General features: G+C 39.2%; 1 protein-coding gene across 1 annotated transcript in view; it reads right to left on the bottom strand.

Moving 5' to 3' along the window:
* The window catches only part of SSH2 (slingshot protein phosphatase 2), a 238,596-nt gene extending 211,495 nt beyond the window's left edge, over window positions 1–27,101 (bottom strand). The window contains exon 1 of the mRNA XM_040243850.1: window positions 26,861–27,101. Within this exon, the coding sequence (XP_040099784.1) occupies window positions 26,861–26,923 (63 nt within the window). The 5' untranslated portion in view covers window positions 26,924–27,101. The remainder of the gene's footprint in view (window positions 1–26,860) is intronic.
* Window positions 27,102–27,693: the final 592 nt, after the last annotated feature.

Here is a 27,693-nt window from a genome sequence, read left to right as displayed (position 1 = left end):
TAGAGTACTCAAATTATATTCTGTGGTTTCAAAGACACTTTACCAAGAGTATACAGTATCTTTGAATGCTAAAACGGAATAGGACCTTAGAGATTGAACTCTTATTCCTCAGATGAGAAAACTAGAGCCGGATAGATGAAGAGATAGGCTAGGGTCACAGAATTAAATGGGGGCAAAGCCAGATGAATGGCTCTTCTACCATGCCAATGTTACTTCTTCCAGATCATGCAATCTGTGTTACTTTGGGGCCACCTATTTCAGGATACACCTACTCCTATGGATGATATTTTGGTAACAATATAATAGCCAGGATCAGTAATTAATTAATGTTATAAAAGCAAGCTATTACCATAGAATGCATTCAATAGAATAAAAAAGTGTCTTGGAGCACGCACGGGGATTTTTGTACATTTGGGATGTTATCATTATGGAATTGTTTAATGAGGATTAATGGAGGATAAGGTTGAGTTTTAGAAGGGAAAAAAAAAAAAAACAGGGCACTTCAGGTGTGTTTCATAGATCCTCTTTTGTAGACCCATCTAAAATGACATATGGAATTTAAGATTAGAGTTTAAGACAGGAAAGATAAAGCAGGCCAGTGTTTCACATGAGCTGTTAAAACAACACGTCCTGAAGTCAGGCTCAGTTCAGTTCAGTCACTCATTCGTGTCTGACTCTTTGTAACCCCATGGACTGCAGCATGCCAGGCTTCCCTGTTCATCACTAACTCCTGGAGCTTGCTCAAACTCATGTCCATCAAGTCAGTGATGCCATCCAACCATCTCATCCTCTGTCGTCCCCTTCTCCTCCTGCCTTCAACCTTTCCCAGCATCAGGGTCTTTTCCAATGAGTTAGTTCTTTGCATCCGGCTACCTGGATTCTAATCCTGTTCTACCCCTTATCTGTTCTTCAATTTCCTCATCCGTAAAATGAAGACAATAAGAGTGCCTATCCTCAGAAGGTTCTGGGATCATACCTGCAAAAAGTTTAGAAGAGTGCCTGGCAGTTCAAAATAAATGCTCAGGAAATGTTGGTTATTCTTCTTTCTGTCTCTTTAAAGAAAATCTGTAATCCTCACAGAACAGGGAATAGATTTTTAAATGGTCTTCTGCACTGGGGGTTAGGGGATGCTGTTACTAAATATTAATGTTAGAAAAGAATTTTCAGCTTTGTAATTTAATGTGAAGATAAACATTTCCTTCCTCATCTTTTATAAAAATCAGGATGATTTTACCAAATGCAGAACAGTGGAAATAAAGGAAGAAATTGCTTAGAAAGATATTGCACTAACCTCACTATAGAAAATGACAGACACCAGCAAGAAAAATCCTAAATCCAAGCTGAAGACTGGGGAGCCTTCATGGTTCCATGGAATGGTTAGAACAGACTTTGAAGAGCATCAAACATAAAGTGTATTCCTTTCCCACCCAAATTTCAGAAATCAGAATTGGAGCTTTAGCTATGATACTTAGTTCCAGAGTAGAGACAAACTTGGAAATTGGGCAACCCTCTGGGGTAGGATCCATATGAATGCAAAATACAAACTTAGTAACTTTTACAAATCAAATACTTTGATGCTTTATGTTCCTATAGTTTTAAAAGCAATGTTAATTACATAAACACCAGAAAATGTCACTATAAAGAAAGGAAATTAAAATAATTTATGTAATTTCCTAAGTAACTTACCATCCTTCTAATTTAAAATAATGAAATGCATTTATAGAAATATTGAGCCTGGTTTTTTAAAGGAGCAAACAAATAGTGTTGTTAACTGGATAGCCACCTGTAAACAAATTAAGTTAGACACTTACACACAAAAATCAATTCAAAATGGATCAAAGAGCTAAATATAAGGGAAAAACTATAAAACTCTCAAAAGGAAACATAGGGGTAAATCTTCATGATCGCAGGATTACAAAGGATTCTAACATACACACTAAAAGCACAAGCACAAAACAAAAAATAGATAAATTTGATGTCATCAAAATTAAAAAGTTTTGCGCTTCAAAGGACACCATAAAGGAAATAAAAGACAATCCACAGGAGAAAATATTTACAAATCATATATTTGACAAGGGACTTGTTCCTAGAATATACAAAGAACTCTTCAGTTCAGTTGCTCAGTTGTGTCTGACTCTTTGCGACCTCAAGGACTGCAGCACGCCAGACCTCCCTGTCCACCACTAACTCCTGGAGTTTACTCAAACTCATGTCCATTGAGTCGGTGATGCCATCCAACCATCTCATCCTCTGTTGTCCCTTTCTTCTCCCGCCTTCAATCTTTCCCAGCATCAGGGTCTTTTCCAAAGTGTCAGTTCTTCGCATCAGGTGGCCAAAGTATTGTTGTTTCAGCTTCAGCATTAGACCTTCCAATGAATATTCAGGACTGATTTCCTTTAGGATGGACCGGTTGGATCTCCTTGCAGCCCAAGGGACTCTCAAGAGTCTTCTCCAACACCTCAGTTCAAAAGCATCAATTCTTTGGCGCTCAGCTTTCTTTATAACTCTCACATCCATACATTACCACTGGAAAAACCATAGCTTTAATTAGATGGATCTTTGTTGGCAAAGTAATGTCTCTGCTTTTTAATATGCTGTCTAGGTTGGTCATAACTTCCCTTCCAAGGAGTAAGCATCTTTTAAATTTCATGGCTGCAGTCACCATCTGCAGTGATTTTGGAGCCCAAGAAAATAAAGTCTGCCACTGTTTCCCCATCTACTTGCTATGAAGTGATGGGACCAGATGCCATGATCTTACTTTTCTGAATGTTGAGCTTTAAGCCAACTTTTTCACTCTTCTCTCTCACTTTCATCAAGAGGCTCTTTAATTCTTCTTCGCTTTCTGCCATAAGGGTGGTGTCATCTGTATATCTGAGGTTATTGATATTTCTCCCGGCAATCTTGATTCCAGCTTGTGCTTCATCCAGCCCAGCACTTCTCATGATGTACTCTGCATATAAGTTAAATAAGCACAGTGACAATATACAGCTTTGATGTACTCCTTTTCCTATTTGAAACCAGTCTGTTGTTCCATGTCCAGTTCTGACTGTTGCTTCCTGACCTGCATACAGGTTTCTCAAGAGGCAGGTCAGGTGGTCTGGTATTCCCATCTCTTTCAGAATTTTCCACAGTTTATTGTGATCCACACAGTCAAAGGCTTTGGCATAGTCAATAAAGCAGAAATAGATGTTTTTCTGGAACTCTCATGCTTTTTCGATGATCCAGCAGATGCTGGCAATTTGATATCTGGTTCCTCTGCCTTTTCTAAAACCAGCTTGAACATCTGGAAGGTCACGGTTCACATATTGTTGAAGCCTGGCTTGGAGAATTTTGAGCATTACTAGCATGTGAGATGAGTGCAACTGTACTCTTACAACTCAATAATAAAAACACAAACAACCCAATTTTTAAACATGGGCAAAGTACTTAAATAGACATTTCTCCAAAGAAGATTTACCAATGGCCAAGAAGCACATGAAAAGATGTTCAACATCATTAGCCATGAGGGGAAAACAAAAATTAAAGCCACAATGAGACAACACTTCACACTCATAAAGATGGCTAGAATCAAAAAGTCAGATTGCTAATTGGAAATCTCAAACACTTGAGTTTCTTTATAAGGAATGTAAAATGGTGCAGCTGCTTTGGAAAACTGGAAGTAACTCAAATTTTTAAACAGCTACCACGAGACCTAGAAATTTCACTCCTTACATGTACAAAAGAAATGAACATTTAAATCCATACAGAAACTTGTACATGAATGTTTATAGCGGCATTATTCATCCTGGCCAAAAGGTGGAAACAACATAAACATCCACCAGTGAATACAAGGATAAACCAAATGTGACATACCAACATAATGTAATATTATCCAGCTATAAAGGAGTGAAACACTGATACATGCCACAATATGAATGAGCCTTGAAAATATCATGCTAAGTGAAAGAAGCCAGTCACAGAAGACAACATACTAGATGATTCCATACATATGAAAGTCCACAAGGGGGAAAGCTACAGAGACAGAAAATTGATCACTGATGGCTTAGGGTCGGGAGGGAATAGGACGGAGATAACGAGATGGCAAGAGGTTTCTTTTTGAGGTGATAAAAATGTTTTAAAAATTGACTGTGGTAATAGGTACATACATCAGTGATGAAACCAAAAAAACCACTGACCACTTTAAATGTGTTAACTGAATAGTATGAATTTTATGTCAATAAAGTTATTAAAAAATGGTACGTTTGGGACTTCCCTGGAGGTCCAGTGGTTAGGATTCCATGCTTTCAATGCTGAGGGTGTGGGTTCAATTCCTGATCAGGGAACTGAGATTCCACATGCCTAGTAGTATAGCCAAAAATATAAAAATAATAAATAATAAGTCTGAAAAATACTTTAAAAGGTCATCCCACAAAAAGCACCTGGACAGGTACTCATCTGATTTAGGTTCTAACCATGGATACTTTTAGCAACATTCAGTGGAAGAACCAAGTTGGTTCAACTTAATCACAGTTGGATCCACTGCACCAGAAGATTTCATTTGTTTAGCTCCTACCAGAATCATCCAAGAGTCTATTAACAATACACAGTCCTGAACTCCTTCAAGAGACCTGGGGTAGGACAGAGACGAAGCCCATGAATCTGCTTTGCTGTTTCCACGAGTCCAGTGCAGATGATTAGCAAACACATTTAATACAAACCCTTGCCTGTGCTATGCCATCTGGATGAAACCCATCAGATTTAATGTACATTTCTAAACAAATTCTAAAATGCTGAATATATACCTTAGTTACAGAAAAAATAGCCTCCAAACTTAACACTTTTTTGAAAATTAGTCCAAAGGTAACTGCATCACTTTCAGACTTCTCATTTGAACAAAAGGGCCATCGAGCTCTAGAGAAAGAAGTATAAATAGCCAAAAAAGCATAGAACTGGACTACATTCTTATATAGCGACACACTTAAATCAAAAGGCCTCAGTATAGACCACATCACAAATACCTGGTACTACTAACTGGAGACTATTTACTGGAACATTTTAATGGCTATAATTCAGAGCCTTAGGTCTTGTTCATACCATCACTTTCCTAGACTCTATCAGAATTTTAAAAAGTAAAGAAATAAAGTACAAGTAGACTTTTTCAATAGTAAACACATAAACAAAATAACTTCTAGAAGTTCCTTCTCTGGTATTTCATCTGGAAAATGTAGAAAGTACAAAGCAACTCGCCTCTGTGAATTCACCTTAAAAGGGGGGAGGGGGGCAGAATTTGAAGTGCAGAGAAGACATATCCCAAAGTTTATGAACTCCATCCCTTGGAGGGGGGGCAACATGCTTCCTAGACCTTCAGTTTATTTACTCTTGCTTCATACTCTGAAGAGCTTAGTTTCCAGGCTTTCTAGTTGGAAGCAGTTATGAAGCAGCAAATTAGAAGTAAAGTACTACTCAAAGACATGATGGCAGCAGGAAGTGACAGCCAACACTACGACAATAAGGCAGAAGATTCGGTAAGGCTGCAAAAAGTACACACAAAAACATAATCTTACTTTGAAAAGAATCTCCTAAGGGCATTACGGTATTAAAGCTCAGTGTATAACTTCCCACTCTTCCAAAGCTAATCTCTCCATCTATCTTCTGGAACCTTCTCCTCCCATTTCCTCCAGACTCTTGCTCCATGAATCATCCTCTCTTCCTTACCATATATTGACCCTTTCTTGCCCAAGGACTCCTTCCTCTCATATGAAAAATATTCTCAAGTCTCTTCCAAATAACGCAAAAGAGCCCTTCTTTCACTCACATTCTTTTGTAATTACTTTCTTCTTTCCTTCAGAAACAAGGTTTTGATAAGAACAATCTCTACCTGCCACCTCCCCTTCCTCACCACTCATTTATCTCCTAGCCGGCTACAACACAATTGTCTTCTGACCACGTACTGCACTGTAGCTGCTCTCACACGGGTCATTAGTGCCCTCCTCATTGCCAAAGTCAACTCACTTACTCCTCTTGGCTCTGTTGAACTCTCTGAGACATCTGATCCAACAATGACCAGTTCCTTCCTAAACTCCCTCTCTGCTTAGAGTCTGTGATGCCACACTCACTTGGATTCTTCAGTTCTGGGATGCCAGTGGGACGTATGCAAAAAAAAAGGAGAGAAGGGTTCATGATCAAACAGATTTGAGAAATATGGTATTAAAGTTAAACAGGTTTCTTTACTATAGGATTTCTCATATTTCTTAGGATTTCCCACATCAACACTGATGTGAATTATAACTTATCAAGATGAGGTCAGCAGTGTTTCCCAACCTTACCTGACTCCTCCTTCTCTTTTAAAGAACTACCTCATAGGAGAAATTGAGAAACATGCTTTGGGTAACACTGCTCTTGATGCTCCTTTTCAGTCTTATCTGCAGGATCTTCCTCCTCCACCAGCCTCTCAAAGGTCCAAGTTCCTCAAAAGTTCACTTTGAGTGCTTCACTCATCTCATGCCTTTAGTCATCCACTTGTCTCAACTTACACATTCACCGTAGGTGATCTCATCTACCTTCGAGGTTTCAATCCAATTCTAAAGTCAACAAGTAATTCTGACACTTACTAACATGTGCAACCTTGAATCTTGGCTTCATAATCCATAAAATGGGAATAATGATAACTAATTCATAAGGACTAAATGCATGAAGTATTTACCACACTGTATTCACATATTTAAACATTTAGGCAAAAGCTCAGTAAATGGTCTCAATCAGACCATTTTTTCCTGTGCCATATCTGCCCCAGGGTGTATACCAACTCTTGTCTCACAGCTTTGAAGGTAGGGACTGGGTTATTTTAAACATCCGTATATCTGTAGGGCCTGAAATATAAAAGGCATTCAATTAAGATGTTTTAGATTGTTTAATTAATATTCATCAGATATGGATACATGTTATTTTTGGCTATTTCCAAAAATCAAATTCACCTTCAAAGGAAGATTTGCTACCTTTGAAGATACTTATAAGAGCTGAAGGCAACGCCAAAAAAAAGGAGTTCCAAAGATGCTAAGTAAAGTTGCATCATTTGCACAAGTACACTGTCCACTTCCCTTGGAGACTAGACAACAGTCTTTTGCATGTATAAGCTCTTTTTTGTTTTTTAAAAAGAATTAATCTTATTATCCAAATCCTGGAACTCCTTAACTAACTGAAATCTTCCAAATAAATAAAGAGAAAACTGAAGTCCAGAGCCAAATTGGCATCTCTTCATCAACATCTGCCTTAGATGTTTTCTTGCTTTGGAAAACTCTGTAATTCTCTCCAAGATAAGACCAGAAGAGTCAAAGTGCATCAGCCTTGCCAAAACCTTATTCATGTTTCAATCCTTTCCCTACATTTTTCATCAAGAGTTTCTCCAAACCTCTCTTAGCTTTAGAAGATTTATTATTAAAGACTATACACTATTTATTGTAAAAATGACTTACATTTCAACACAACTTCTCTTACAGAAAAATATAAAAACCTCTAAATCTCTCTAACTAAGAAAATAAATGTCTAAGTAGCTTTCCAGCTACCTATACCTGTCCCCCTTTTGCTAGCAAACAGTATTTCCTGATATCATGGTAATATCTGTACAACTATTCAAGATACAAAAATCAAATTTCCATGAGACCTAGTTCCATAACCACAGTAAGATTAAAAAAAAAAAAACACATCATAAAATAAGACTCAGTAGCTGAATTTAATTAACTCTAAATGGATAAATCATCCAATCACAGATGAACAGATCTCAAAGGATATTAGGAGAAAAATAATCACAGATAAGAGAGACCACAAGATATTTAAAGTAGTAAAAGTATAAGCTCATATATTATAAATGCCACATAAATTCCTGTGGTCATACAGTACTGATATTCTTACTACTAACTTTCTGGAATCAGGTACCTACCTGATTTAGACACAGATTCCTAAAAATTTGCAATATAAGTTAAATTCTATGGGAGAATTGCCAGTATCTGTTATTACACGTGCTCATATTGAGCAAAGAAACACCACACCATTACTAACATACTACATCACGTCATGAGTCATTTTATTTTTTTTTTTTCATGAGTCACTTTAAAACAAGATTTTCCTCCTTTAAAACAACTCTATACCAAGCAACAAGTGATAAGGTACAAGTTTAGACAACTTTACTTTCAGTAAAATATATCTGACAGCACTTGAACAAAAGCATATTGTTGATCTTGGAGTTTTACTTTCTATCACTGTTATTCTTACTTTCAAATTTTGACTCAAGAAAAACATTCAGAGGTTGCATCTTTATCTACAGTAACCTACAAAATAAGTACTTCCTCTAAGAAAAGGGAGGGTCTATTTGTCTTCCTACGTGGCAATTTCTTAAGTTATATTTATGCCATACTCTTTATGATTAATTATATTTGAGCACCACAATCTGACCTAAGCTATTGCAGTCCCCAAGTATTTTAAGCAACAACTTCACGTTACTCAGAGAGTGAGTATACAAAGATTATTATATCTTTATATACACAAGAAGTAGTTTTCGTCAGTAGCATAAGATCTTGTTAGGCATGTGTGTCAATGCTGTGATACACATCACCTATAATGGCTTATGGTTCACTGTAGCTTTACTTGAAAATGGTTAACATCCTTGATGAATGATTCCCAGATGAATTTTCTCTTTAGGGCTTCCTAACATCTTCAGTTCAGTTCACTCAGTCATGACTGACTCTTTGAGATCCCATGGACTGCAGCACCCCAGGCTTCCCTGTCCATCACCAACTCCCGGAGCTTGCTCAAACTCATGTTCACCAAGTTGGGATGCCATCCAACCATCTCATCCTCTGTCGTCTCCTTCTCCTTCTGCCTTCAATCTTTCCCAGCATCAGGGTCTTTTCCAATGAGTCAGGTCTTTGCATCAGGTGGCCAAAGTATTGTTGTTTCAGCTTCAGCATTAGACCTTCCAATGAATAGTCAGGACTGATTTCCTTTAGGATGGACCGGTTGGATCTCCTTGCAGCCCAAGGGATTCTCTAGAGTTTCTCCAATACCACAGTTCAAAAGCATCAATTCTTCAGCGCTCAGCTTTCTTTATAGTCTAACTCTCACATCCATACATGACTACTGGAAAAACCATAGGTTTGACTAGATGAACCTTTGCCAGCAAAGTAATGTTCCTGATTTTTAATATGCTGTCTAGGTTTATCATAGCTTTTCTTCCAAGGAGCAAGCATCTTTTATTTCACGGCTCCAGTCATCATCTGCAGTGATTTTGGAGCCCCCAAAAATAAAGTGTGCCACTGTTTTGTCATCTATTTGCCATGAAGTGATGGGACCAGATGCCATGATCTTAGTTTCTTGAATGTTGGGTTTTAAGCCAACTTTTTCACTCTCCTCTTTCATTTTCTTCAAGAGGCTCTTTAGTTCTTCTTCACCTTCTGCCATAAGGGTGGTATCATTTGTGTATCTGAGGTTACTGATATTTCTCCCAGCAATCTTGATTCCAGCCTGTGCTTCATCCAGCCCGGCATTTCACATGATGTACCCTGCATATAAGTTAAATAAGCAGGGTGACAATATACAGCTTTGACGTACTCCTTTCCCAATCTGGAACCACTCTTTTTTTCCATGTCCAGTTCTAACTGTTGCTTCTTGACCTGCATACAAATTTCTCAGGAGGCAGGTCAGGTGGTCTAGTATTCCCAGCTCTTGAAGAATTTTCCACAATTTGTTGTGATCACACAGTCAAAGGCTTTGGCACAGACAATAAAGCAGAAATAGATGGAATTCTTTTGCTTTTTCTATGATCCAACATTTTTTTCGGATGTTGGCAATTTCATCTCTGGTTCCTCTGCCTTTTTTAAATCCAGCTTGAACATCTGGAACTTCATGGTTCACATACTGTCTCCGGGCTTGGAGAATTCTGAACATTATTTTGCTAGCATGTGAGATGAGTGCAATTGTGCAGTAGTTTGAACATTCTTTCGCATTGTCTTTCCTTGGGATTGGAATGAAAACTGATCTTTTCCAGTCCTGTGGCCACTGCTGAGTGTTCCAAATTTTCTGGCATATTGATTGCAGCACCTTAACAGCATCATCTTTTAGAATTTGAAATAGTTCAACTGGAATTCCATCACTTCCACTAGCTTTGTTCATAGTGATGCTTCCTAAGGCCCACTTGACTTTGCATTTGAGGATGTCTGGCTCTAGCTGAGCATTCCATTTAGTATCTCTTTGTCATTTAAAAACCTTTACACCATACATTTATAAGCAAGTAAAAAAAAACTGCATTAAAAAAATAAAAATATCCTTCTGTGTAAATGACATACGTCACAACTTAATAAAAAAGAAAAAAATTAGCATAGCATATTTCTGGGCATCATGTTACTTTGGGGTTTTAAATTTGGAAGCAGTAATGTTAAGAGTTTTCCCTTGAAATACAATCCATAATTCTCGTCTTAACCCCTAAAATAGTGACATCATTCCCTTGGCTACACTCATCTGTTATAAATTTTGGCTGGCGTGGCAGGAATAAAACATCATCATTGGTCCATGTTGCACATCAGGAGGCGAGCTAAGCCCTGGACAACTTCCATTTCTTCATCTTTAAACATCACATGCTATACCTATAGTAACAACACAGCTACCATTTATTGAAGGCTTAAAAGGGCCAGGTTCTATGCTAAGCATCTCAAAATAGTAACTCTGGAGTTGCATCAAATATCCATTCAGATCATGCTAATTTGATTACACGTGCTCAGAAGAGAATAAATGTGAATGGAAATAAAAGTTATTGTTTAGTGCACATGATTTTAGTACATGCCAAATGGCAACCCACTCCAGTGTTCTTGCCTGGAGAATCCCAGGAACGGGGGAGCCTGGTGGGCTGCTGTCTATGGGGTCGCACAGAGTCAGACATGACTGAAGCGACTTAGCAGCAGCAGCAGCATACCTTCAACAAGTGCATGCAACAAAATGAGCACAACATGGGAGAAACTGTGCCCTGTTGGATACTCTCAATATGTTGGATGCTAACAATATGTATATTGTTCTTTATGGGTGATTTAAGGGTTTTTTTAATTTTGACTATAATTTGACTTTTTCCTATACGTTAACTCTCAAACCCTGCTAAAGTGGGACTTCACTGTATCTAATTTGGTTCTCATTAAGATTCCATGAAATAAGTATAAGTATTAATCCTATCTTAGAGAAGAATTAATGCTTTTGAACTGTGGTGTTGGAGAACACTCTTGAGAGTCCCTTGGACTGCAAGGAGATCCCACCAGTCCATCCTAAAGGAAATCAGTCCTTAGTGTTCATTGGAAGGACTGATGTTGAAGCTGAAACGCCAATACTTTGGCCACCTGATGTGAAGAGCTGACTCATTTGAAAAGACCCTGATGCTGGGAAAGACTGAAGGCGGGAGGAGAAGGGGACGACAGAGGATGAGATGGTTGAATGGCATCACTGACTCGATGGACATGAGTCTGAGCAAAGTCTGGGAGTTGGTGATGGACAGGGAGGCCTGGCGTGCTGCAGTCCATGGGGTCGCAAAGAGTCGGACATGACTGAGAGACAACTGAACTGAGAGAAGAATTAATAAGCAGAGAGATTGTGCAACTTGCTTAGCAGAGATAGGATCCAACTAGCTCTTTCTGATTCTGATTGTGATCTGATTTCAGATCCACAGCCTCTGCACTTAACCACTATGCTATATTGCAATATTCTATGTCCATTTTCCAGATGAAGAATGAGAGGCACAGAAAAGATTAAGCAAACTTGTCCAATATTACACTGCTAGCCAAGTCTTTATAGCAGGACTTAAACACAAACTAAGTGGCCCACAGGATAAATCTGGGCCACAGATGTGTTCTGTTTAGCTCCCAAAATACATTTCTTTAAACTTCTTTAGTTGTTACGATAGACAAAGTTGGACAACAGCCCTTCCAAACATCTTCTCCGTTGTTGCCACTCAACAATTAAGATGGAAAGTCATAGGCCTGCACTCCCAGGTTCTCTTGCAGCTAGAGATAACCATGGAACCTAAGCTCTGGCCAGAGACTTTAAGAGAAGTCGGCTAGGAATTGAGTTGGTTTCCTTTTGCTTGCCTAATTAAAAGTAAAGCTAACTGTTGGCTCTGTATCTTTCACTTCTTGAATTACTGTATCTTTCACTTCTTGAATCAAACATGGATGTACTGCCAGGAGCTACAACAGACATTCTTTAGGCGAAGACAATTATAAAAATGGGACTCCAACATACTATTAATGACAGAACAGAAAGATGTAAAGAACTTGGATCCTTATGGTATTGTTAAGCTGCTGAGTGAGTTAGTCCTCAACTATATATCTTTGGGTTTCCTGCTAGACAAACCAAAAATATTCCTATGGTTTAAACTTGGTCTTTCGTTGTGAAGTGAAGTCACTCAGTCATGTCTGACTCTTTGTGACCCCGTGGACTGTAGCCCACCAGGCTCCTCCGTCCATGGGATTCTCCAGGCAAGAATACTGGAGTGGGTTGCCATTTCCTTCTCCAGGGGATCTTCCCAACCCAGGGATCGAACCTGGGTCTCCCGCATTGCAGGCAGATGCTTTAACCACTCTCTCCCAGACAATCTGGTTGCCAACATTTAAAAATCAAGAGATTTCACATGACAGTCTGCATTACTAGTGTTTCTTGAAACAGAAGACTTTTCCCTCAACACTGGGTCTGAATTCTCACTTGGTCACAACTGGTAGCCTCTGACAAGAGAGCTTAAGGTCTCCAGCTTACCGCAAGCCCCATTTAGTCAGCTTCATTAATTTCAGTCACCTGCCTGATCCCACCACATTTAAATGTGTGACCTTCTGTAATTATATCTCTCAGCATGTCTAGCCTAGAATCCATGTGACCACCTGAATGTCTAACATCTCAGAAAACCTCCCGTCAATTTCTACTAAAGGCATAGTAAGTTTTTACTACAGCAAAAACTCTTCTGAAACTGCCCAAAAGTTGAGTTATTTTAAACTTTATCCCTTAGAACCAAACTCTGGAAATGATTTAACAGGAATTAGGATAGTTAATTTTCTAGTTTTGGAACTTTGTGAAACCCTAGGAAACAACATTTATGAATAAACTCCAAGATTTCAATAGTAATCAAAGGTCCAAGAAACATTCTGGATTTGTTTCATAGAAGTAGCAAAGAAATATAAAAATCACTGTAACCAAAACCCCCCAAATAAGAGACTGGTTGTGATTCAGTAATCTTAACAGGGATGTGAGCTTGCACCACCACTGTACATTACTGGTAAAAGGGTTAGGATTCTGATATCCAAACCTGTTAAGATAGAATTTTACAAAAACCTAAAATGCCACAGGTGAGGGATGATGCTGTGGGACATTTCAAAAAGACTGTCATTTAGGATAGCTTAAAAAAAAAAAAGGATAGCTAAATAATGGAACCTTTCATGAGAAGCCGTTTCAAGACATGATATTTATCTCAACTGCCAAAAGACCATTTCTTGTTAATTCTTCAGACAAAGACATAAATGAAAGGCTGAATTACTTTAAATATCACTCATGTATGCTCAGTGAGCACTGGACTCATATACTTAGTGCAAAAGTTCACTGTGTCTTTACCTAAGAAGAATTTAGATAGCTTTAATGGTAATTGTAGACCACCACGAAAAGTTTTCTCTATCTTCAAATGTACATCATTACATATTCATTACCATTACAAAGATAGTTGTGTCAATTTCAATCCAGAGTATACAACTTGTCATAAAATGATACATCTGAAAGTAATACATATTTGACACAATTCAGGGAAGACCCAAATACATCACTTATAATAAATTTGCCTTAGAAGCAAAGCTTCCAAATCATATAATCTTAATCTTTAAAAATTAAATACTGCTAAGGAACTCTGTGCAAAGAGCAAAGAATTAAATCTACTTAACATTAGTAATCACTAGCTGTTACTGACCACTCACTATGCTATAGTCCTAGACACTGTGTTAAACATTCATTTAGTTATTTCATGAAAGCCAACAATAATTCTTTAAGATAAGGAAATCAAAGCTCAGAAAGGTGATTTTCCCAAGGTCCACACCTAATAAGTGGGAGAGCTGGGATTTTTACCTCCAGAATCTGGCGTTAGAACCTGAAAAAGTCAATTTAACCACTATGCCATACTATAGCCTACTCCCTTAAGAACAAGAATGTAAGACATAAAATCATTATTAAATTAGACAGAGAGGGAAACTGTTTTTTGGGGTCTGGATTTGGCAGGGAAGAAAAGTATACTGAGGATCAGTGTACAAAATACTTCTTCTTCAGAGAAATATAATCAAGAAAGTAGCAGCATTAAAAGAAAATTATTTCAATATCAGTGTCACGTTGGTTACTGATCTTGAAGAAATTCTGGTCTCAATTTCCAGAGTGGTATTACAGAAAGTCAATAAAAAATCAAGTGAAGTATGCAAAAAGCAAAATGAGAAAAGAGAATCATCTAATTTTAGGGAGGGGTCAGGAGATAAATTATAAGGCATTTTCTCAACTATTGACCCATATATTTTCAAATAACACTTGTATATTCAAATATTTTCCAAAGGCAATTATCCATTTCAATAATTTTGCTCCTTGTCCTTGAATTTAGGACAAGTGTTCTAATTCTTCTACACTATAAGGTTTCACTCTAGAGTCCAGACAACCACTGCAGGAAAGTTATTTCTATTTAGAGAATCACTATCATGGTTATTTCAGAAATGTGAGCCACAAATAGAATACAAAATTCAAAAGTACAAAATCAAAGAGGGGATTTCAGTGTATCAGCAGAAAGAAGAAAAAGTAAAACACAGAACTTCAATCATCCAATTTTCTAGATCACATGTTCAAGACAAGGTAACTTGTTTTTAAAAAGAATACATTGTCAGTTCAGTTCAGTTGCTCAGTTGTGTCCGACTCTTTGTGACCCCATGAATCGTGGCACGCCAGGCCTCCCTGTCCATCACCATCCCCCGGAGTTCACTCAGACTCACGTCCATCGAGTCCATGATGCCATCCAGCCATCTCATCCTCTGTCGTCCCCTTCTCCTCCTGCCCCCAAACCCTCCAAGCATCAGAGTCTTTTCCAATGAGTCAACTCTTCGCATGAGGTGGCCAAAGTACTGGCGTTTCAGCCTCAGCATCATTCCCTCCAAAGAAATCCCAGTACTAGAAGCTTAAATGTGCACCTTGGACTTATTAATAAATGTCTGCAAAGGAATCCCATTCAATAAAGAGAAAAAAACATCTATGGGGGTAAAAAAAAAGTAAGCCTGGGACCTGTTAAAACACTGTTTTCCTCTAAGCACCATGAAATACCTGAAAAGACAGGTGGAAACAAACCAAAGACTAATTTCGTGAGCAACTGTTCTAACTGCCATACACTGGTATTCTAAACAAGCTTATGAAACACAGAGGTTCAAATCATCCTTGGGGCCTTCCCTAGTGGTCCAGTAGTAAAGAATCCACCCGCCAAAGCAGGGGACATGGGTTGGATACTTGGTCCAGGAAGATCCCACGGGGCAGTTAGGTTTGCTGCCACAGCCACTGACCCTGTGTTATAGAGCCCGAGAGCGCCGACTACTGAAGCCTGTGCACTCTAGAGCCCACACTCCATAGCAACTACTGAAGCCTGTGCACTCTGGAGCCCACACTCCATAGCAAGAGAAGCCACCACAATGAGAAGCCTGTGCATGGCAGCTAGAGGGCAGCTCCCACTCGCCGCAACTAGAGACAAGCCCATGCAGCAAGGAAGACCCAGCACAGCCAAAATAGATAATAAAACTTTTTTTTAAGTTTAAAAAATCATCCTTGGACCTTTAAACTTCTTCATTTTGTGCCACAATTATATTCTTCTATAAGACAATTTTAAGAACACAGTAAGATTTTACTCAGTTTTGTTCAATGAAATTTTCTCATTTTTTTAAGAATAAGAAATTATTATAGATTAAAATCTCACAAAAATGGTGCTTAAATGGAAATCTCCTAAGAATACTTTCTTTCTCCTAAGAGCCTTATATTTCATCTTTAAGATTCTGTATCCTGCAAGAATGTTTTGTAGGCAAGTGAAGGAGTTCCTGGGTTTTTCAGCCACACCTTGCCTAACCAAAATTCCTTTACAGCCTGTACAGTTTCCTTTGAAGTTTAATTGGAAACCACAGAATCAGCATAAAAGTGCTCAAGAGTTGAAAAGTTGCAGCTTGTAGAAGACAGATCAAAAAGACAAATCAAAATATTGTGCTCATAGAAATCTTAAGGCAATCCTTTTCAGCACCCTCTCAAGGAAGAAATAGGTTGTCTCTATTTTCTGACAAGGTTCAATAATAAAAACTGTAATCTAAATGTAACCAAAGTCTGAACCAAAGCTCTCTTGTTATATCATATGTGAGTTTATCCAGTTGCTTTGGAAGTACATCTTCAAAAAGCTGCATTCAATTTCGACTGCCAACTCCTTGTATAGCCGGATTAGACAGATCATTCTTCTCAACTATTATTTCCTTGTCGTTGTGTTGTTCAGTTGCTAAGTCATGTCCGACTCTTTGTAACCCCATGCACTGTAGCATGCCAGGCTTCCCTGTCGTCTACCATCTCCCAGAGTTTGCTCAAACTCATGTCCATTGTAGTCAGTGATGCTATCCAACCATCTCATCCTCTGTTGCCCGTTTCTCATCCTGTCCTCAATTCCTCCCAGCATCAGGGTCTTTTCCAATGAGTCAGCTCTTTGCCTCAGGTGGCCAAAGTACTGGAGCTTCAGCTTCAGCATCAGTCTGTCCAATGAATATTCAGGGCTGATTTCCTTTAGGATTGACTGGTTTGATCTCCTTGCAGTCCAAGGGACTCTCAAGAGTCTTCTCCAGCACCGCAATTCGAAAGCATCAGTTCCTTGGAAAGCATTATTTCCACGTACAAAGATATATTTAAATCCATAAACACCTTTAAACACACTCAGTGTCCTCAGACTCTCCATATTTTAAAAAAAATCCATCAATTTCTGTTCTGTTTTGCCACATGATTCATAACCTCAATCATTAAAAGCACCAGCACATACAGCCTATGATACAAACTAAGGTGACCACTTACAAAGATCTGTGCTACCGTAGAACAAAATATCCAATAGATTAATATGCTGCTAAGCACGGCCTAGAAAAATTGATAAGTTCCCAAAGGGAAAAGATCTTTAAAGACTGTAATTGCACTAATCATTCTTTATGGTGCTCCAGGGTCATTACAAAATCATACACAACATACTCTGTCACAGAGACTGGCAACTAGAGCTAAGATGCCCTAATGTTTAAAATGTAGCTATTATTGAATAAAAAAATATACAAAAGAGAGAAAAGAGAGAAACTAATCCTTGAAATAGGCTGTTCATGTGAATTATATTGTCATAAACAAATATCCTACCCACCAAACTTGTGTTATAATGAAAAACTGCTTAACAACCAAATAGCAACTCTAAATTACCATCATTATAAAACTGACTAATACTTCTTGAGTGCATACATATTTGGTGCCAGGCATGATGCTAGGGCACTCTAATTCTTATTTCTGTGCAAGAAGTACTATATTATCCCTGCACAGATGGGCAAACTGAAGCACAGAACTGTTAAGGGACTTGTGTAAGTCTAGTAAGTTCTAAAGGTGGGGTTCAGATTCAGGCAGGCTCTTTCCAGACCTTACACTCTTAACCACTGTGCTAAACTGCTTCATGTTGCTACAGGCATTTCTGAAGGCCTAAGAAGGGAGAAATGAAAATATATTCAGGGATTCCCTACTCCCATGTGATTTATATCATAATCATTGGCAGATACTATTTTTATTCTAAACCACAATCACTTTCTTAAACCTCAAAGAATCAGTGAGCTTCCCTAATAGATTAAGATAATGTGTTATGAGTTGCTAACCTGTGGTTTATTTTAATTCTCGCCTGAGACATGCTAAGTATCATAACTGTGGAAAAAAGGGGCTCTTCCAAATTGTTGCTCTTTCTATAAAAGTGTCTGAAGCAACAACTGGCGAATCATTGCTCTAATGATTAACTTGCACAGAATGTCTTCCCTTAAAGTTCAATGAATATAATTTCATACATTCACATGCATGAAGCATTAAAAAAAGAGGTTGCTGTTGTTTTTAAGTGAGGGAAGGTACAGAGCAGGGAGAGGGACAAGGTAGTGCCTACAAACACACACTCTGCAAAGACAGAAGCTTCTGTGTCTGGCTACCATGCCTTAGACAACAAATTGTACAATAATCACCCTGTGGAGAAACTGACTTCTAATTGTGAATGGAACTGAAAAAGATTAATACTTAATATTTGGAAGTAATAAACATATCTTTCATTTTCTTAGCTCCAAAAATCTTTTGCTCCTCCAACTTTTCCAATTAATCCATTAAACATTCTCTGTCCAGTATCTCATAGAAAACTGACATCTCCTTCCCATCCATGCTCACAGTTGGTTTGTGCTTCTCCTATTCCACTCACCATCCTACGGCTTTGTTTTGCTTTAATTCATGCTTAGCTTATAGCTGCCTTCCCCTACTAGACCTATAAATTCTAAGGCAAGGACTCAGAAGTCCTTGCTGGCCTTCTTTGTCTTCCTCAAGGCTTACACATCAATTATGATTACTACTCTGTAATATAATTACTTATTTAATATACTCTAAGCTTCCTGAGGCCAGGGACTAACTGGCTGCTGGAGCCCCAATCCTGGCACAAATGAGCAGATAAATAGATACCTTCAGAATCAAGTATAGCACAGGATACAAAAAGGTACTAAATTATCTTAAAAAAAAAAACAAAAACAAGCAGCTTTAAGAAAAAAATCAAAGCTGTAACACAGTAGATTACTTCTGCCCATTTCTTTCTAAGCATAGCCTCTCCCACTAAGTAAGTGAAATTATTTCGCTTTCAGGAAATCTAGGGAATCATGGGAGCTTTCACTACATTTTGGAGCCAAGATCACCTCACCTGACTTTCTCCTGACAAACAGGAAAATGAGGGGCAGTGTGCACAGCAGCTGTGCTGCTCAGCTACACAAGAAAATGCAGGGCAGTTTGTAAGTGTATCTGAAAAGAATTCAGTGCTGAAAACCAGAGGAAGAGAATGGATGGCATTACCTGCACAAAACAGCACTCATTACCTACTTGCTGATTAACAAGACTCCTTAAGGTCTCTCCTCTCAGGTACACAGGACCTCTGGCATATTTCAAACTGGGTAGTCTTGTCAATAGACATAGAGGTTGTTTGTTTGTTTTTTTTAAGTAGTTTCCCTACTATTGCTAGGTTTCTTGAATGCGTGAACAAATAAATGAAAAATATGAACATGGAAATGCTTACTATGGGCTAGGCACCGTGTAGCCAACATGACAGCAGGCATTTAATGGAAAAACTGCAGAGTGCTAAGCAGCTGGAACCAGGAACATATCATGCAATGGTGCTACACGGGATGGCAGTGTGGGCTCTGCATGGTGCCTTTTTCAGAATGGGCATCATCTAGAATCTGCTCCCTCTCACTTAAAGCCACAGAGAAAGGACGAGAGACTTGAAGACACCTTTTGAGCACCAAAGGCCTGTTCTTCCTTCAAACCAGTCAAATTTTAAAATCTAAGCTAGTTTGTTTATTTTCTGTCCATGCAACTTAATGAATACTAAATAATAAGCAAGCTCCTGTGGGACGAGCAATGGAACTTCACTGGAACACACTCTAGCTTGTACTCTTAACGCAGTGTTTCTCAGAGGTAGAATTAATTTAGTATTCACATTATGCAGTAAAACTGAGTTTAAACATAATTTACAAAACAACTTAAAATACTAGTGAATATTTCTCTGTTCTATCGATGGAAATTGAACAAAGTAGGAAACACACAAAGACTTTGAAATGACAGTATTAAGATGTTTTAATGTCTGTACATCAAAATGAATAAAAAACAAAATGGCAAATGAAAACTAATGCAAAATATGCAACATAACAAAAAATGATTGTTATAAGCATATGAAAAATATTTACAAATCAATATGGCAAAAATAATTATCCACAAAGAAAGCTTGGCTAATCACATGACTGACTTAAACAGAGACTATAAAACAAATAACAGTAAGTTATTTGAAAAATGTTTAAGTTCTGATTTTTTTTTAAAAAAGGTAACTTAAAACAACAAAATACTAGTGGTGAAGAGAGTTCTGGGTCAGACACCAGAACTATAACCGCTGGCAAGATTTTACTTTACTCATTTTACTTCCTTGAGATTCAATTTTCTTTGTAAATTAGAGATAATAATAATACCTACACCACAGAAGTGATGTAAAAATTAAACAACTGGGGACTTCTTCAGTGGTCCAATGGTTTAGACTTCACCTTCCAATGCAGAGGGTATAGGTTTGATCCCCCCCCGATTGGGGAATTAAGATCCCACATGCTGCACGGTGCAGCCAGAAAAAATTAAACAATATAAAACAATATAATGCATGTAAGGTATTTAGCACAGTGTTTGGTACACAATAAATGTTCAATAAACAACAGCTATTATGATTTTAAAAAGAATGATGACAACATTCAGGATTGATAAGGGTACAATGAAGCAGACATTTTTATACACAGCTTGTCAACAAAGCTTGATTCAACCTAAAACAGCAATATGTATCAAAAATCTTAAGGGCAGTCATATTTTGGGGGCTTCTGGAAACAAAATAATGCTTAAAAACAATGGAAAAAAATTGCTAACTATGACTATATCCATCAATCCATCCATTGATCCATAGTCCAATATTTTTGACCCTGGTGATACAAAAATATATCAATGAACCAAGTCCCTGGCTGAAAGGGGAGTTAGGGAGGTAAGCAATCAAACAGTCAAGAACAATAAAGAGATAAGAGCCACGATGGGTAAGTATAGGGTGCTATGGTGCACGAAGAAGGAGCACCTACCATAGTCTGAGAGTGGAGTCAGGGAAGCTTCCCAGAAGAAGTGACATTTAAGCTGAGACCTGAAGGATGAGTAGGAATTAGTCAGGTAAACAGATGAAGGGAAGGCGTTCCAGGTAAAGGGAACAGCATGTGCAAAAGCCTAGAGATCCAAGGGAGCATGGCAGGTCAGCTTGACTGAGCAGTGTGCAAGGCAGGGACTTGGGAAGAGACAAGGCTGAAAAGGTAAGCAAGGTTGTCTTATTAAAAGTCTTGCGAGCAAAACTCTGGAGTGTAGACTTTATTCTAAGGGCAATACAAACACCAAAAAATCAAACGGTTTTAATAAGTAAAGGGTTAATATTCATAATGTACCAAGAGCATATACAGGTTGAAAAGGATGCACAGTTCATAAAATGGAAATACAGGACTGTAGTTGAATAACTCCTAAAGTTTACTAAAAATCACTGAATTGTACACTTATAAAAATAGGTTTATTTTAGGGTTTGTAGACTATACTTCAATAAAGCTATCTTTCTAAAGAAAGTTAAAAGAAATGCCTAATAAACATCTCAAAAATATTCAACTTGTCTAATAATAAAATATATATCAAGCCAACTAGTGTTTATCCTCAAAAATTATCAATGATTAACAATTAACAATAAAATGAGAATATGCAGTGTTAATAAAGCTAGGAGAAATGAGCATTCTTATACTATGTTGGTTGGAATAAATGTTAATTGGAAACAACCTTCCTAGAAAGTATAAATATGCAACAGGAATCATAAAATTGTTTACTCTGAGATCCTGTAACTGTATTTCTTGAAATCTTAATAAATGTTCCAGAATGCTGTCAAATATTTATGCACAGTGATGGTCACTGCAGTGTAATTTAAAAGTTGGAAAAAACCTAAATATTCACCAATAATGGAAAGGTTAGAATGAGTTATAACTACTCAATGCAGCCATTTAAGTGATTTGGCATACACCTATGATATATATAAAACTTTTTTTTAAAGTATACAGAATTATACACACAGCAACACTTCAGTTATATAAAAATACACGCTCAGCTGTATGCCACATATCTTTCATTCTCTTTTCTGTGCTTTTCCATATTTTCCAGATTTCCTACAATTGGCCTGTATTATTTCTATAGGTTAAGAAAATTTCTAAAACTGTCTTTGAAAAATTCAAAAGCATCACTTTTATTTTATATAAGTCAATTTCATATTTTATGGCTTTATTTTCTCTGCCTAGGGAGAGAGGTGTGGTCATATGTGAATATATATCATTTAATAATATCTACTTATCCCACATCCCCATTTGTATATATATAGATAAATGAATTTCCCAATTAAAGTGTGCGTCTTAAACATCAAGACTTTGGTGAAACTTGGATGGGTCTTTATCTACAAATACACTTTACTCAATCCTGACTGCTTAAACCAAGACAAAACAAGATTAAGCTTTCTTATAAAGATTTGGAGTCATCGTTGTAACTATATAATAGCTGCTCTAAAAGAGTACTGGGTCTTAGAGGAATATACTTGTCCTTACATTAAGTAGTCCCTAACTGCTAAATTTTTTCTTTGGGTCAGCTATTTATAGGTTTCTTCCTCTGCCCTTGCTGTAAAAACATCAACTATCATTTCCCAGAACTATAAGGAGCCTGCCTTTAGCAGCACCTGACCTTTTCCATTCATATTTTGCTGCTGGTAATCTTCTAGGAGTATGGAAACTAAATATTCAAGTTTATAAGATTTCTGTGTAAACCAAGAGATAATAGGCTTCAAATGAGGGTATCACCACAAAATGATTTGTACAGACTTAGATGATTCTGTTCTAGACAGTCAAATCAGACAATATATAAATGAACTCAAAAGACAGTGTGAGTTCTTAATTGTATCTCAAGTCTTGATTCCTTTACTGGCAGTCAAGTTCTCAGGACCAGAAACCAATATGCTGTTTGTCTTACCACACCATGGAAAGAGATATGAACCAGGAGCCATGGAACTTGGTTCTAGTGCTAGATCTTATCCAACCAGTTCTGTCATCTTCAGTAAGCCTTTTAACGTTGATATCTGTCCTGTGTAACTTCTGAGGCTATTCTAGAATTAAATCAGACCATGAACACAAAACACTCTGAAAAATATAGAGCACTATACAAAAGCAAAAGATTTTTATGGTATTTCACTATATTTATATAACCCTGGGTCAACAGAGATATCAGTTCAGAAAATTCATACCAGAAAGATAGAAGGTAAGAGATCATTCTTAAATTGTGTCAATTAATTAAAAACATCTATTATCTGGGAAGAACAATATATTCCAAGACTTGACATCTTTGATCCCTCCTCCCCTATATCCAATAAGCCCCAGGTTCTGTGTCTCTTTTCTTCAGTCCCTTGCACTTGTCCTTCTCTTTCCCATCCCCAGTTCAAGCCTTTACTACTCACACCCAGGCCACCGGAACAGCCTCTAACAGGCTCTACTCATGCCTTTTCTCCCTCTCTCAACTCCCCTGGCTGGTGGGTCAGTTTTCTTAAAACACTACTGTGATCATATTTGCTCAAAACCTCTAAGGACTCTCTATTACCATCTTTGTCAAGTTCAAATTCCTAAGCTCAGCAGTCCCTTTGCAGCCCTAGCTGCCCCCTCAGCTTCATCTATTACCACTCTTCCAAACAAATCCTTCCTCAAACTGGCCTACTTAAATCTCCTCAGATATGCCTTGGATGTTTCTATCTCTGAGTCTTGGTGTATACAGCTTCTCTCCACCTGGAACACTTTCTACTCCCCAGCTTCTATCTCAGTCTATAAACATTCAACCTCCCCTTCAAGACCTAGTTCAAGAGTCACCTAACTATGTTATACTTCTCTTTGATTCTCAAGAAGGAAAAAGATGGAAGATTCTAAAGTTAGACACATCTGGGTTTGAATTACATCTTCAACAGCTGAGTGTCACTGGGTACATTCCTTAAGAGCTCTTTGCCTCAGTTTCATCAGTAAGATGGGGATAAAAGAAATTTCCCTTGAGCATGCTGTGAAGAGTAAATAATCCATGTAAGGTAGTTACATGTTAGATATTGGTTTCACTACTATTGCCACTAGTGAATTTATCTTAATTTGAATTCATACAATACTTATCGCCATTTACAAACTGGCTGTTGATACACATTCAGTATCATTCCCCTCACACTCCTTTTCTACTCTCTCATCTCATTCTTGCCCCTCCTCTAGTCCCTATGCCTTCCTTCTCCCCCTCCCTCCCAAGATTACATGACCCTGAAGGACAGAGTCAATATCTCACACATCTTACTACTATGATAGTCATGCACACCCAGTAGATGATCAATAGCTTTGTTTAATCCCTAAAGAAAAAACACTGAAGAGCTGACAGTATTAAAATGTCTTACCTCCTATAATGAAACACTGTAACAGAATGCTTAAAATGATAACAACATCTAAATCTCCAGCCTCACAAAATTAAATCTCTCCTTTCATGGTTCTGTAGATTGTTTCTGCTCTCTCTTAAAACAAACAACTCAACTTTTCCATGCAGCATGAGACACAACAGCAAATATATCCAAGTCAGACAGCAGTCGAATACTGGAACACAAGGACCATGACAAAACTCAGCTAAAAAAGCTCTGGGTGAAGTGGAATAGGAAGACAACTTAAAGGGAAAGGCAACTGCTCATAGTTACACTGACAACACTGTTTCACACACACACACACCACACACACATACACACACCCCACTGTTTCACACACGCACGCATGCACACACACACACACACCCCAGTACCAAGATTCCTTTTCTCCCAGGGTCACATATAAAATGAAATAATCAGGCTACTATAGCAAGTAGATGTATCAGTCATTTAGCTCAATAACTGAGCTTACCCATGATCAATTTAATTGCCTATATCAAGTGCCTATTAACATACCTCAGGATTCTAAAATAAGCAAGTGTTGGCTAACAAAGTTATATCAAATAGATATGGTATTACTGTATACTAATCATTCACCTCAAGAAAATAAGTATAATAACATGATATACATATATTATTATTACAGCATCAATTGTTTTCAACAATGCCCAAGGAAAACCATGTCAATATAATTCTGGTTTCTGGTTTACTTGCTCATCTCAACTAACCTTCAGTTGCTCTCTCAGCCAAAATCAGGCCTGGAAACCACTATCCTCAAAAGGTTTACAAGAAGAGTGAATTAAGATGGTCTGATGGTATGTTAATGACTTTCCAAAAACTGGTATCAAGTACCGCATATAAGAATAACGTATATTAAATTTCCAACCTTATGATATTTGTCTTCGGAAGACCCTTAAATATTTTACGAGCTTTCAAGTGCAGTCATTCTAAAATCATGTAATCTTAAGAGTTAGAAAGAGCCCTTACACCATCTCCTAGGCCAAAGGACCTCCAGCCTTTTGTCTGAACTTTTCTACAATGAGCATTCACTATTTTGCAAGGCAGTCCACCCCACTGTTACAAAGTTCTTCCTTAGCATGAAAATCTGCCTCCCTGAACTTCTATCCAAGGATCCCAGCTAGTTCTTCTGGAAAACAACACAAGGTAAGGTAACCTTTGAAGTATAATCGCTTCTAGAATTAGGATATAGTTGCCAATTTAGTCACACAAAGTGCAAAAGCTGGCTCAGGGGGGAAAAAAAAAGGAAACCACTACACAACAGAATTTTGAAATGCAGGAAACTATGTTGAAATCACAAACCAGCATGTTTTCAAGGTGTCAAAGCGCACACCTCAGTTAATATATAAATTAAGAGTAACCCAAATTTTTACAGTGGAAGGTGTTTCAGTGTATACTGAATACGTGTTTGCAAGCTGAAACTACTAAACCGACCAACCTAGTTTTTAAAACTACAGTTCTGTAGGAAGTTCCAAATGGTTTTTCCAATTCCTCATATATTCATTCCATCTATTTCCGTCTAAAACATCTGGATTTTTTTTTTTTAAAGATCCCATTTCGCCCCACTGGTGCAATATTTCATTTTAAAAAATAAATATTTCCAGAAAAAAAAAAAAAAAGCCTAAAAGAATGGAGCGTAAAGAAGTGGGGGTGGGGCAAAGGCAAAGAAGGGCCCAGCAGGAAAAGGCTGGTTACTGGGTATTTTCCTTCTGGAAGCACGCTTCACTGGCACTGGCATGTGAAGTAACGAGCCATGCAAACACGACTCGAGAACAAGAACGATCATGAGCAATGAGTGTGATGCATAAAGGTCTGTGAGATGTAAATGAATTGGCACTGGTCATCAAGCAGCGCCAGATGCTTCAGGACCTCGTCGAGGAAAGGTGAGAGGTCCAAGGAGCAGAGACTCCCGCCACCCTCTGGGGGAGGGGAGATGGCGAGAAACCTAGGAGTAACTACCGTTCAGCCGTCCAATGAAGCCCAACGGACAGGACACAAGAAAGACAGCAAGTGACCAGGGGGAAGGCAGACGCCCGGAGAGCCCGAAGGGCGGGCGGTGGGCGAAGACGGAACGGGTCCCTGAAATGGGTGCGGGTAAGGGGATGTGGGTGTGGGTAAGGGGCATGGCAGGAGTCCCGGGGTCCTCTCCCTGCAGCAGAGCAACAGAGGGTAAAAGGAAGGGGGAGGGTGAAAAGCAAGAATGACTCATTCCCGAAAGGAAGTGCTCAAGCCAGAGGAAAGCATGCCACAGGGGGCTTCGGGGCGAGGATGGTGAGGCGCTAGGTGCTCAGAGTGACGGAGGCACAAATCAACGTCCGGTAGTTCCTGCGGCTCGTCTTTAAGATGGGGGCGTGTGGGGGGTTCGCGGCAGCCGGGTGCCAAGGCCTGGGAAGCGGCGCAGCGCGTGCGCAGTGGCGCTCGGCGGGACCCGCTGAGGCAAAGCGGAGCCGCAGTGACAGAAGCGAGCGGAGCGGCTGCCGGGAGGGGACTCACCGAGGCGCAGGGGCTGGAGGTGGTGCTGGGGGTAGGCGACCGCTGGACCGTGACCAAAGCCATCTAGGCGCTGCTGGGCTGTTCCGGGCAGGGCATTCTTGTCCCGAGTGTGGGGGGCGGGAGGGTGACGGAGCCGGGATGGGGCAAAGGGGTGTGGGGTGGGGGTGAGGGGAACAGGGAGGAGGAGGAGGCCGCGCGAACGGCCGCAGACTCCGCACCCACCACCGGACTCTCGCAGACTGACGCGCCGAGCGGGCGGCTGGCTGGCTGGCGGGCGGGCGGTTCGGCAGCTGCGGGGCACAATGAGCGCTCCCAGTGCGCAGGCGCCACCTGTCAGCAACCGCCTCTCCCCTCCTCGCGCGCCGCCGCCTGGCCGTAACCCTTGAGTTGCCGGAAGCCGGCCGGGTGCGTGCGCCTCGGGCCGCCGCCCCCTCTCGGGGTTTCCCCCTGGGCTCCGGGAATCGCGCGGGTTAGGCTGCTCTGGGGGTTTGAGGGGGTGGGGGTAGGGAGCGGGTTCTGCGGCTGGGGAGGGGGTGTCGCTGGAGTCCCCACTCTTGAAGGACAACCCTTTTTTATTCCCGAGGTTGGGCGCACAGCTTAACCCACCTTAGTGAGAAGAAACGGAGGTGAAATTCCTGACGCGAACGAGTTTCCGGGTGGGAAAGGGCGCCGCGGGGTTTCAAACGCTTCCTCTGAGCGCGAATGGGACTTTCTGGGCTAGAGACCTTACCGTTGACCTGGCTCTCGAGGGCTTTTTTCTGAGCTTTCCCACCCTTCCGCTCTGAGTCCATGTTTTATGATGAGACTTTTTGAAAGAAAGAAGGATTTGTAAT

Source organism: Oryx dammah, unplaced genomic scaffold, assembly GCF_014754425.2.
Source record: "Oryx dammah isolate SB20612 unplaced genomic scaffold, SCBI_Odam_1.1 HiC_scaffold_8, whole genome shotgun sequence".
NCBI classification, from domain to species: Eukaryota; Metazoa; Chordata; class Mammalia; order Artiodactyla; family Bovidae; genus Oryx; species Oryx dammah.
The sequence above is the reverse complement of the archived record's forward strand: the minus strand, read 5'-3'. Positions and strand labels throughout refer to the sequence as shown.